Source organism: Centruroides vittatus, unplaced genomic scaffold, assembly GCF_030686945.1.
Source record: "Centruroides vittatus isolate TY-2023 unplaced genomic scaffold, ASM3068694v2 scaffold_1025, whole genome shotgun sequence".
In the NCBI taxonomy this organism is placed as follows: Eukaryota; Metazoa; Arthropoda; class Arachnida; order Scorpiones; family Buthidae; genus Centruroides; species Centruroides vittatus.
The window spans coordinates 267,171-280,174 of record NW_027122668.1 but is presented as its reverse complement, the minus strand read 5'-3'; the positions used below and the strand labels follow the sequence as shown (position 1 = coordinate 280,174).

General features: G+C 31.4%; 1 protein-coding gene across 1 annotated transcript in view; it reads right to left on the bottom strand.

Moving 5' to 3' along the window:
- Positions 1-386: 386 nt before the first annotated feature.
- LOC136986454 (nucleotide-binding oligomerization domain-containing protein 2-like) overlaps positions 387-13,004 on the bottom strand; it is a 28,822-nt gene continuing 16,204 nt past the window's right edge. Inside the window, exons 2-4 of the mRNA XM_067283977.1 lie at positions 10,765-10,908; positions 6,765-6,798; positions 387-3,754 (exon numbers count right to left, since the gene is read on the bottom strand). Coding sequence (XP_067140078.1) covers positions 501-3,754; positions 6,765-6,798; positions 10,765-10,836 — 3,360 coding nt within the window. The 5' untranslated portion in view covers positions 10,837-10,908 and the 3' untranslated portion in view covers positions 387-500. The remainder of the gene's footprint in view (positions 3,755-6,764; positions 6,799-10,764; positions 10,909-13,004) is intronic.

Below are 13,004 nucleotides of genomic sequence, written 5' to 3'. Positions count from 1 at the left end.
AAGAAAGATGAAATATTGATTTGATAAGACCTAATATAAAGGGCCGGGCTGCCCCTGCTGCCCCCACTACACTACGCCACTGATCAGATAAGAGAATAGAAAGAGAATAAATGAAGATTAAGGAGAACAGATAATGAAGAGTTGCAGAATTAGCAGGGATAATGTCAGTTAAGTTTAACTAAATAAATGTTAAGCTTGTAAATTTTATCTTTGTGCTTGTTTAATTTCATTTCTGTATTGTTAGTTAGCAAAATAAATAAATAAATTTAATTGATTCAGCCTTTGTATAGAAAAATTGTACTTACTAACATTGAAAAGAACAGTTAGTATTAGTAATTAGTAGCTACAGTTTTTTAATGCTGTATTATCAGGCTATAAAACTGCTGTAGCAACTTTGGTTTGATGATTTATCTTCACATCTCAATAATTAACAGCTTATTGTATAAACTGTAATATTAAGTAGATTTCACAACCTGATAATAATTGAAATGATTAATTCATCAATGTAATGGGTTAAGAAGAAGACAATCCATTTCATGCATTTTATCCCAAATTATGTTCATCTTCAAATGTTGGCAGTTGTTGCACAGTATGTAAATGTTATTTATAAGATCTTTGGGCCAGTTTTTAATATGGATTCTTATAGAATGATTGATTTTGAGAGACGAGAAAAACTCCGAGACGAAACCATTGATTAACGGAGAATTTCCAAACAAATTTACCCAACTAAATAAGAAGTCGCAAATATGCTGAGTATTCAACGTGATTACGGCAAGTCGAGAGAAGAATGATTTTTTGGAATTTTTAGATTCAAAGCAGCATCCTTTGAATTCTATCCATTTTAAACGAAGTTGTATAGTAAGTAATTTATATGCATTTAAGCATACGTCGTCGTCGTCAATTTTGAAATGGCAACTCTGTAATGTTAATTTCTCCAAGTGCTTAAAGTTCAACAGGCATGAACAAATCTGTTCAAATAAAATATCTTCAATTACAGTTGAATCACCGGTAACATTCAGTTCTTTCAAGTTAAGAGCTTTTTTAAAGCTTTCAATTTGTTTAACCCAGCTCTCTTGAAAATTATTCACATTAATGGATAAATGTAAGTGTAGACTTTCCAAATTGTTCATTTTTATCGGTAACAGTTTTTTTATATCTTTATAATCAGGCATTGTTTTGATATCGGCATTGCTTTTATAGCTTAAAATGATTGAACACTGTATAAAATTTAACATTTTCACACAACTTATGTTAAGATTATTTGCCAAATTCTTCAGTAAGTCATAATCTAGAATGCAAAATTTAATTCCGGAAAAGGAAAGTTTAACAAGGTTTTCTTTTGTTAATAATCCACTGAGTAGACGGACGGATTTGTCTCTGGCATTCAGATAAACACTGCTACCGATAAATAAATCTGTAATGGATGATTTCGATATAGCAGATATAAGCGGATGAAGATGTTTAAATTTGGCGCAAGAATTAAACAGTTTTAGCGATTTAATACTTGTATTGCTTTCCAAAGCTTCCGATAAATTTATAATATCCGACGAAGATAATAAAGTTCCTATAAAGTCCAAACTCTCTAAAGCACAAGTTTTACTGCTAAATGACTTAAACATACTATCCAAAGCAGAAACATAAGTCAGCGAATGTTGACTGATACTGTGTAAATGTTTTTTCATTTTTTCAATTAAATTTATTTCTTGTGTAATAGAGAGTTCCAGGTGTTTTAATCTATAATTTTCCAAAATAAATTCGAATTTCTTCCACGAATTATGATGATAACAAAAGCCCGTAAGACTTAAACTTTCGATATTTGAATTATCTTTTAGTGCATCTAAAATCCTTTCTATGGCCATCAATTCTGCACTCAAACCTTTATTTGTAGATACTAAACTTATATTTTGCAGTGTTGTGTGAGATTTCAACAGTTCGTAAACTTCTTGGGCGACGTCTTCAAAACTGAAATCGCACTTCATACTCAAACTAATTAATTCTTTATCAGACAAGCCAAATTTACAGAATTCTCTAAATGCATATTTGATGTTTTCTCTATTTGAAAAATTTTCGAAATTTCCGAACGACGTGAACATTCTCACGTCTACAGATTTTATAGATTTGTTTCGACACAGACTCCCGAGAAGTTGATAGAACGCATCTCTTCCGTTTAAACAGCAGCTAAGAATGGTATCGGACGATATCACGATACTTTTCACAGTGCAATGTTTGTGGGATAGAATTAAACTAAGACCAGGAATTATATTTGTAAAAGCGTGAAGAGTAAGAATGCGATCTAGTATAAGATGTTCCGGAAAAAATTTTTGTATTGCCAGCATATTTTCGTCGCTATTACCACATTCTTGGATTAAATATGACAAATGGTTAACTAATTCATGAGAATTTAATCTACAATATATATCTTTAGGAAGACTATTGAAAAATATATGAGCCCTTTCTTGTAATAAACCACAAAGAAATATAAACACTTCAAGAGGCAGCATAAGCGAACCAACATTACTTTCTGTGACTATATCGCATATTTCTTTTTTGAAACTCTGAATATCATCTAAACATTGCATTTTTAAATAAAATGCTGCAAAGAAATCCATAAATGATTGATGTAATAACTCTATACAGCCATTATCTGTGTGCTGGAAAAGACCAATGTCACATAAGAATTTTTTCGAAAAACTAAAATCAAAATCATCCACTCGAATGAAACACTGTTTAGTTTTCACAGCTTTCAAGCATAGACGTCCCAACTCTTTAAACAGTCTTTCAAAAGAATTGTTTTCGCAGTTCATTTGTTTTCTTAATAAAGTTCTTTGATAAAAACACTGACAAATGCCTAAGTATATTCCGGTTGTCAGTTTTGATGAATTATTAACATTGTTTAACATATATTTTTCCTTTAACAAAGTACACAACAGATTTAAAGTTAATGGATTTTCCGTTAAAGATTTAATGATGACTGGTTTACCGCAGGATAAAAACTCCAATAAAAATTCTCCGAAGAGTTTTGTATTATTGTCGTCTGTTTTAAATTGCCTTTGAATAAAATGAGACACAAACTTATCACTGCCTTTTTGATTAAATCCTTTAACGGCAAACTTTTTGTCACAATGTTTTATTATCTCTGTCATAGCATGCGGTCTGCAAGTAATGACGACACATGCTTCGGGAATTGTAACGCCCTTACACAATCTATCAAAAGTACCTGTTTTTTTATATTCATACGGCATTTCGTCAAAACCATCTAAAAGAAATAATACTTCGTGCTGATGTTTTCTTATATAATCCCAAATAATACCTTTATAACCTTCTTCAAAATTCTTTAATAATATTTGATCTTTCAAAGCATCATCTATATCCAAATCCATGTACTTTAACTGTAAAAGAAAAACCAATGTAAAATGAGAAAGATAACCATCTTTTTGCATAGCCCAATCCAATGCTAATTTTCTCAATAAGGTGCTTTTTCCAGAACCAGATTCTCCTTGAATTAGGATGCGTTTTGAAGGATGAAAGCGTCTGTCATTCTGAAAGAGTTCTTCAATGGACACCACTGTATTCCTGTCGATAAACCATCCTTGATCATTTAACGTCACCGGATTAATATCTAGTGGAACAAAGAAATCGCTAATGTGACATTCTTTATCAGAAATCCAAGGCTGAGTACATATCCAAGCTTGTCTATTGCGATATTCAGTTCTTAAGTAACCTTGAAGGTCCGTTATGAGGGTTTCTGAATAATCTGTTACAAAAATACACAATTATTATAAATAAAAATGAATAAAAACTATTGAATATCTAATTTAAAATATTAAATTTAAAAATACACGATCATGTTACCATCTAAAAAATATATTCATTTGATGACAATCAATCAACAAACCAAAACAAATCAAAAATTAATAATTTTTGGGAATTTAATTAAAGTTTTAGATCATACGTTATTGCTAATTTGTGATTTGTTTTGGTCTGTTCATTGCAAAGTCCTAATATTTTCTTACATGGTCTAACATCCAGTAGTTATAGTTCAATGGTATTTGATTTTAAAATTAATATCCAAGCTAATATTCTGTACATAATTTAGAATGTGGCACAGACAGTTCCAAGAAATATTTTAAATGAACCAACAGCATAAGTGTTCTATTGACATTTAAAATCTAACAGTTGCTGGAATATTTTGTAATTTTAAATGATTTTTGTTCTAATTCTATTTCAGAACTTTGGTGCTTCTATTAGAAAGCCCGATGATGACCATTCAACTATGGTAAAAAATGTCAGTTTTAAAAAAAAATTGTACTTTGGTGGAGTTTAACTCCAGCATTTATTTGTAATGTTATATTATGCTGTGTTTGCTATGATGCAAACACAACATATTATAGCAAAACTAGCAAAAAACCAGAAGAAACATTTTGATCCAAAACAACATGTCACAATAGAAAGCTGAGTAATAATAAAAAACAACCACATACCGGAGTTTACGATATACAATGCTACTCAGAAAACCTATAACCAGTGCGAATTAAAATTTAACAGTTAATACAAACGCTTTCAGACCCCTCCTGGGCCCTTCCTCAGGTAAAGAATTGTTTAAAATCATTCCAAACGACTATTTTCTTCTTTAAAAATCGTTCCAAATGATTCTTTACCCGAGGAAGGGCCCAGGAAGGGTCTGAAAGCATTTGTATTGACTGTTAAATTTTAATTTGCATCGATTATAGGTTTTCTGAGTAGTGTTGTATAGGAAGCTGTTTTTTAAATTTACTTTTTAAAAATTTACTTGAAAAAACATACACAAAACATAAAAAACCAATAAGTTTTAGGGCTTTTGAACTCATATCCACCAATCATCAGGAATGCACGAAAAATTACTTAATGCTGAGAACTAAAAAAATGAGCCTCCGTATCTCTTGATTGGTCTAGTTTAAGGACTAGCTCATAGCATTTTCATTCATGTACAGGTACTCCTCACTTTACAACCTACCTGTTAATGACCACTCATACTTACGACCAATCAAGTTTCGACCTGCAATTCGGGGAATCCCTTTCTCAGCTTGAGTGTTGATCAGTGACGAATGGTGACATTTGCACTAAGCGTACTATAATAGGCTTGCGCATACTATAATTGTCTTTTCATGAATAAATTTGAAGTTTGTTGCATAATTTGTATAATTTTACAACGATCCTATAATCCCGGCACAAGCTCCTCGCTTATGAACCAATTGCTTAATGACCTAGTCGTTGGAACGGAACTTGGTCGTAAAGTGAGTACCACCAGTATTGTAAGAAAATGTTTATATCTGGTTTTATCTTCCATAAGATATAAATATTGCCCACATAACTCTCATAAGTAATGCTCTTTGGTAAAAATAATGGTAAAACTTTTTGTTCCAATTGATGTACAGTACAACCACTTCATAGGTCCTCTGAGGAGGGTCAAGTTACTTAACTGTTCAGAGAAGAGATTGTCCATCATATCTTTTAAAATTCATGGTTAAGTGACTGTATATTCACAATCACTAATTCCACTGAGCAAGTTGATTTCTTACAGCAAGTGGAACTGACCAATAATGCTCCTTTAACAATTTTTGATTTCATATCTATTAACATTGGTGAAGCTACAATCTTGCTTCTGTACCTTCTGGGATTTATTATTACAGAAAATTGAGGTGTCTGTTCACCATCAGCAAATCTTAGAATTGGCACATATGACATGTTACCCCTCTTCTTTCAGTTTAATATCACTTTATTTACTTACTTGTGCCAAAACCAAGGGTGTTCATGGGCAGCCCCCTTCAATGACATGGTTGTATGTCAATTGGAACAAAAAGCTCTATCATTATTCTTACCAAAGATCATTACTTATAAGAGATACATGGACAACATCCTTATCCTATGGAAGACAAAACATTTTCTTACAACACATATTAACAATAAATATTACCAAAGTAATAGCATTATGTAATGGTCTAGTTTAAGGGATAGCCCATAAGGATTATAATCTATAACATATATGTTATAAATGATAATGTGGTTACACAATAATATTTGGTAACTTTGTTACAAATGACTATGAAAACCAGAGAAATAAACAAAGAAATTCTGTTGGTAATAGTGTATTTTTCCCCTTCATTTTTGACACTAAGAGGGTCTTTTCAATCATACCATGGATTTTCTCAGATCGACAATGTATGTGGGAACAATGGTGAAGAATACGACTCAACAGTCCATTAAAAATTTTGAAGTTTATAACCTAGAAATCAAATCCCAATCTGCAGACCAATAAACTGATGCTTGTAACAACTTGGCTATCTGACCATTGGTAACAGTGTTGTAGTGTTTCATACAATAGATATATAAGTCCAAAAAACAAAACTTATTTTTTTAAACTCCATTAAAACAAATATTTTTCTTTTAAAATGTTTTAAGTTTTATATGTATTTATAATGTACTGTACCGGTACATCCGCATTTACTTGAAATCTGACCAACTTCTATCTTATTTTTCCAAAAAATTCACCAATTGTTTTCAATAAATTCATTAATTGTTTCAGTGGCATAGCAAACATAACTGGCTCCCGGGGCACGACACTTTATTGGCACCCCCTTCCCTTCTCCAGAAACACACATAGTTTGTCTTGGAGACCATTTGGGCGCCCCTCTGCGAGTGGCACCTGGGGCATGATACACCTCCTTGAGACCCCCTCGCTACGCCACTGAATTGTTTCAAAAACATGAAAATTAAATATTACCTACCAGTTTCTAAAACTGTATCGGGTTCTTTGCTTTTCTGAAAAACAATTTAAAAATATATTAAATTCAACCTGCAGATAAATTAAAATTAATATTTATAATCAATTTTCTTACCCAGTTTCTTTAAGTTGCTATTAATAACAACAACAATTACTTATAATTAGTAACTAAGATAATATGAACACTTCAAGGCCTGATATTTTAAAATGAAACCAAACAATTACTGAATTTAAATCAGGCTACTTTACTACTACTACTACTATTAATAATTAAATACTGAGTAATTTGATATAATTAAATTAAATAATTAAAGTTTAATTAATTAAATTCATATTCATTAAATAATTTAGAATATCCTGGAGGAAAACAATCAGCCTGGAGCAGGACTCAAACCTGCAACTGCCACTTAGTTTGCAGATGCCTTGCTAGTTACGCATCAGCACAGTATAATTTTAATAAGAGATGGTGCCTAATGCCTACCTCTAGTATCAAATTAATGAGTATTTAACTATTAATAGTAGTGGTAAAGTAGTCTAATTTAAATCCAGTACTCATTTTGTTTCATTAATTAAAATAATCAAACTAAGTTTAATATGCTTTAATTAATAATTATATTGATCATTTATGAAGCAATATAAATTATAGATTAATTACATTAAAACAGACAATTTTTAAGCATAGTCTTTTCATTCTTTTGAATTGTTTTCTAATTATGCAGACAGGAAAATAACTTGCAAGTGAAGAACTGGATTCAGCCAATAATAAGAATATTATCCAAAAACCTTTCTGATCTAGCATGTAATTTTTAATAGAACAAATGTTTTCAGCTGAAGGATTATCAAATGCATGGAGAATATTATACACAAGAATTTTGGCTCCCCAAAGGTGACATTTCTTAACCATATAACTGTTATTTTTAGATATTTATGTATGAAGTTATTATTTATCCGTGTACATGTATTAATATTTACTCTGCATTTGCAAAACCTTACATTTTCTGTTTATCTATTGGTTAATTTTGGATGCAACGGTTTTCATATTTAAATGTTAAATTCAAATCAATCTACAATGCTTTCTAAATTGTAATATCCGCAGTTTAATTGATGTTTTGCAGTTAGAACCCAAAGGTGCCAGTCAAAAACATTCATTTCATTAAAAATTATCTACTGAATCAAAAAGGTTTTTTGGATAGGTATGACAGGTAGAGAGATTTCCAGATATACAGTATATGCTATTATAACTTTTATTTTGTTCTACATTTTTGAAAGTGAAATATACCTTTTTAGAAAGTAATAACAGATGAAAGATCCGACATGTTAATTGTCTATAATTTCACTTTGGCTTAATTTTTAAACGACCATATTTTCTATTATAATGACTTGTTCACTACCATAATATCTGGATCACACCAGGTTAATTCACTAGAAAAACTAATGCTTTTGATCTTCTACTAAGATTGAACCTAGTGCTGGACTGGATTAAAGTATTGTGGTGGTGTACTTGTACTCCCTGTCCAGTTTTAGAGAGAGAATTGTTTTTAATGCCTTGTTTATCATAATTTATCTTACTAGGAAATAAAATTATGTTTGAATATTGTTTTTAATTCTAACTTATTCAAACAATTAGATGAAATGAATAGCTTTGAATTTTATGTAATGTCTTTAAAACATCGGTAATGTATGTTCACATTTAATGATGGAACGACTGCCAAATTAACGATGAACGACTAATCAGGAATATATAATCATATTATAATTGTTAACTAATTGTTGGGTATTTTTTTTAAATTTAGTTTTATAGAGCCTTCTTAGTAATTTAACCTATCTTTTTTCAATGTGAATTATATACTTTCTTGACAGTTTTGTACTGATACCATTCTGAGCAAATAGGCACGACGACTAATATTTCTGGTGGTTGCATTTTTCCATTATTAATTGATAAATTAATTGACTTATGTCACAATTCCATACGTCGGACATTCTTTCAAGTGCAATGTAGTTAATAAAACAATCTACTATATAAAACTGAAAAAATGGGCAGTCTCTGCAGCATATTGAGCGCCAGCAAAGCGTAGCGGCAAACCTAGGAATTGCTTGCTATGCATGCTAACTATTTAGTATGCCCGATGCCTGTATTGGACCTTTCAACTGGTATTAAATAACTGGAAATTAATCAGTCAAATTTGGTAATTGGCTACATACTTAAGAATGTCTCCTTTCCACCATGTATCAGACCAATTCTTCTGAAGGTAGAATGCAAGTTACAGGCTATGTTAAAACTCAAATTAAGTTAAAATTATGACTATTAATGGGTAATATTTTTCACTTTATTATTATTCAAACAACACATCACTCAGCACACTCACACTTTGTTTCAACACATGGTAAGAGCAACAACACTAAATAGAATGTGTAATTTTTCAGTTTACAGTAAGCCTTTATCTTCCTCCAATAGATATCGCACTTACTATTAGAGGATGCTCTCTATAACTTAATGTCTTTCAGGTGTGCTGTTTATTTGAATAAATATGATACATAGGTTTATATTTTAATTTTATTTAATATGAAGTTTGTACGCTATATTAAGGACTAATTTACGTATATTATCAATCAGAATAACACATGTAATTAATTGAAAATTTTTTAAGAAATCAGATCTTACTACACCTGATATTCATGTAATTCTTTTGCTTTCTTCATAAGCAAGAATATTAAGTCCAGTAACAAAAATTTTTTACTGTAAAAACTTTTGACAAATGTTTCAAACCCTGACAAAGGTTTGCCTCGGGTCTTTAAATTAATGAAATTTTTGTTACTGGACTTTAAAATGTTATTTGTGATTTGTTCCAGTATTAAGAAGAAGGTAATTTTAGTCAGAATACTGTAAAAAACTAGAATTTCACAAAAATAACAGAGATTACGCTGTATAAAGTTAATTCTTAAAATAATTCATACATGGAAATTCATAATTCATATCATTAAGTTAAACATAAAACATTATAAACTACAGTTTAATACAGTGGTTCTCAATCTTTCTGAGACTGTGGAATACTATTTGTATACTTTGTTATATGGAACATTGATATTAATATATTCAAAAATTGATAAGTGTGAAATCCGCGAATTTAACGTAGTTGTCAAAAAAAATGTAAACAACTCCGACGAAAAAAAAAACACTCCTTGGGAGAATTAGATCGAAGGTCACCGTTTGTGATAACAATTAGATGGGAAAGTTGACACTTAGTTGTCAAAGAATGCAAGTCATCATCAACAAGGGACGATCACGTGACGCCTTTCCCACAACAACTGTATAAAAGAGCATAACACTGGAAACTCAGGGTGATTGTCACAGGAAGTTATTCCGGTAAATGTGTCTCCCGTCCCGGTCCTGTCCGAAATGAAACGGTAGAAGACATCGGACTGTTCCCCAGGATCGTTACATGCAGTCATCCAGCAGCAAATAGAGGTATAATTTAGGGCCAAAACCTTTGTAAACTCTCTCTCTCTCTAAAGGTTAGGCATGAGGCATAGCGATTAGGTTGATCACTGTTCCCTCTAAGTTTATATGTTAACCGCATTTAATCAATTAATTCTCTATGTACACTCGTGTATATTAGATTAAGTATATAATAAACTCCTTTTTGTTTGTATAACGTGTCTCCTGTCTATCTAATGATGCCTGTCGACTTGCTCACCTCCCTCACCACTTGAAAAAGCCATTCGAAAGACGAAGTGGGCAAGTTTTACCAACTTGGCGTGTAAGTGGCAATTACGGTAGTGACCCTGTGCCTTCTTATTCTCACAATAAGCAATTCATTGTGACATTCATTATTCTCATGACACAATAAAGCTATAAACTAATGAATTTTAATAAAATAGTTATCATAGAATTGTCTCTAAATAAAGTAATAAGTTGTAGTACATTGGAGTGAATTTGCAATAATTGAGAACCACCGGACTAATAGTTTAATCTATGATTTAAAAAAATATTATTTGATACTCACATCTACTATGTAAAAGTTTGAATTAACATAAATATTTTTACACTGTTTTAACATCACAGTTGAATTTTCCATTTCTCAAGATTTTATGTTGTAGAATTTGGAATCACACAAACATGGAAAATCAAATCCTCAGCTCCATCAAACCTAGAAAATTAATTTCAAGCTTAAACTTAAAGTTACAATAAAATATTTTCAAGTCCGACAATGCCAAATTTCTTAGGCTATAATATCACAATTTTTCAAACAAATTATTAACACAACTTGGATCCAGAGGTAGATAATGCTGTTGGTCAAATTAGTGAGGTTGAGGCCGAAGTTTTAAACGCGAAAACGTGTACGTCGGACGTTCGGCGCTGCTTTCCTGTAAGCCTAGAAGTTTGGCAATGGCGTTTGGAAAGTCAGTGGAATCATGCTCGACATTCCAAACGCGATTGTCAAACTTCTAGGCTTACAGGAAAGCGGCGCCGAACGTCTGACGTACACATTTTCGCATTTAAAACTTTGGCCTCAACCTCGCTATTACTTTGAATAATTTGACATAAGATTACAGTGTCACTAGTTTCAAATTATATAAGTAATTTTTCCAATTCCATTTTACGCACTTGATTGATCATATCTCATTCCAACCCTTTATCTATAAGAACAGTTGAAAGGTTACTAATAGTTCTAAATAAGGTCAGTTCTTGAACAGAGAGGGCATCAATCTTGACCCCCAAATGTGGATGTTTTCAAATGACCAAACGAGAAAGCACCCCACAAAACCTAACTCAGTTGTTACATTTATAAGTAAATTATTTGAAAAATTGAACAATTATATCTTAAGAAATCCAGCACTGCTTGATTTAGTTTTAAATATACCGTATTTGAAGTTATTGCATGCTTTCTTGTAAAATAAAACCTTTAAAACTATTTTATAAATAATGTATTATTACATTAGATGACGTCAAAAAATGGCCACTTAAATCATTTTAAAAAATATGGTAAACTAAATATTTACTTGAAATTTTAATGCAATACATGAGAGTAAATGATGAATTTATTGTCTACGAAAAAAAATTTTAAAACAAGCAATTATTTATTGTGACGGGTTTAAAATTTTTGTCACAATGCTCTCAATTTTAGTCGTGTCTTGCCCCATACATCATATTTTTCCCATTAACAGTAGAATCATTCTGGTCATCTATCCAAACTCATTCATTGGAAAATTTTTGAATTGAAATAATGTGACTTTCAGTGCAAATCAGAAGTTTGTATATAGTTAATTGGCACTTCCTACCCCTAAGCTTTCCATGTCTGGTCTCGACTTTCATCTATCTAATCCCATTCTTGAGACAGACAAGACATATGCCAGTGGACAGACACAAGAGAAAATAACTAACTTGAGATCTAATATATCCCATACGACCACAAAACAAACTTTTTATTGGACAACTTGAGGAAAACAACTGCTAAAAATTCAATAAAAAAGACAAGACGAAATGTGCAGATGCAAAATGATAGTGGTCAACACTCCACTAGCAGAAAAGATCATGGAAAGACATGATACAGAAAGCTATCTTAAGCCATAAATTATCACTGTGGTTTGAAGTGCTTTCTATAACATCACCAATAAGACAGCAAAGGTGACCTTCTTGAAACAAATGTTTTTGTTGGATGTTGAAAAACACTTTTTTCATCTAATTCCATCTATTTTTGACTAATGTAATATGCATTATTATTGGATAATTTAATTTTGCTTTATTATGTAATTTTATACATGGTTATTCAAAAAGATGGAGAATATTTTGAATTTTTATTTCAAACTAAGAGATGGAAACACATTCTGCATATCATTGATAGAGGAAGGTTCAAAGTTTTAAAAGCCCACCTAGAAGTTAATTTCAGTGTCAATCAGCAGCACTGTTTCTTGTTTATAAGAAAATGGTATCATAAGTGAAGTCATTTTTTGTGCCGCAGTTTGTGAAGTGTTGAAGTGCAACATGAATTTCACCACTGGTTCAACAAACAACCATCTTGTCATAAGTAAATTTAAAATAATTCTTAGAAGATGGCTGCATGTGCAAATGGAAAAGCACTGGTTGTCTTCGAATGCCAGATGAAAATGTCAAGCATATCCGAGGTGTATCAAAAAAAAAGCCCTATGATCCACAACATGGACAAGCATTGAACTTGGAATTCCTCAAACAACAGTATGGTGTGTTCTTAAAAAATGTCCAAATACAAAGCTGTACAAGTTGCAG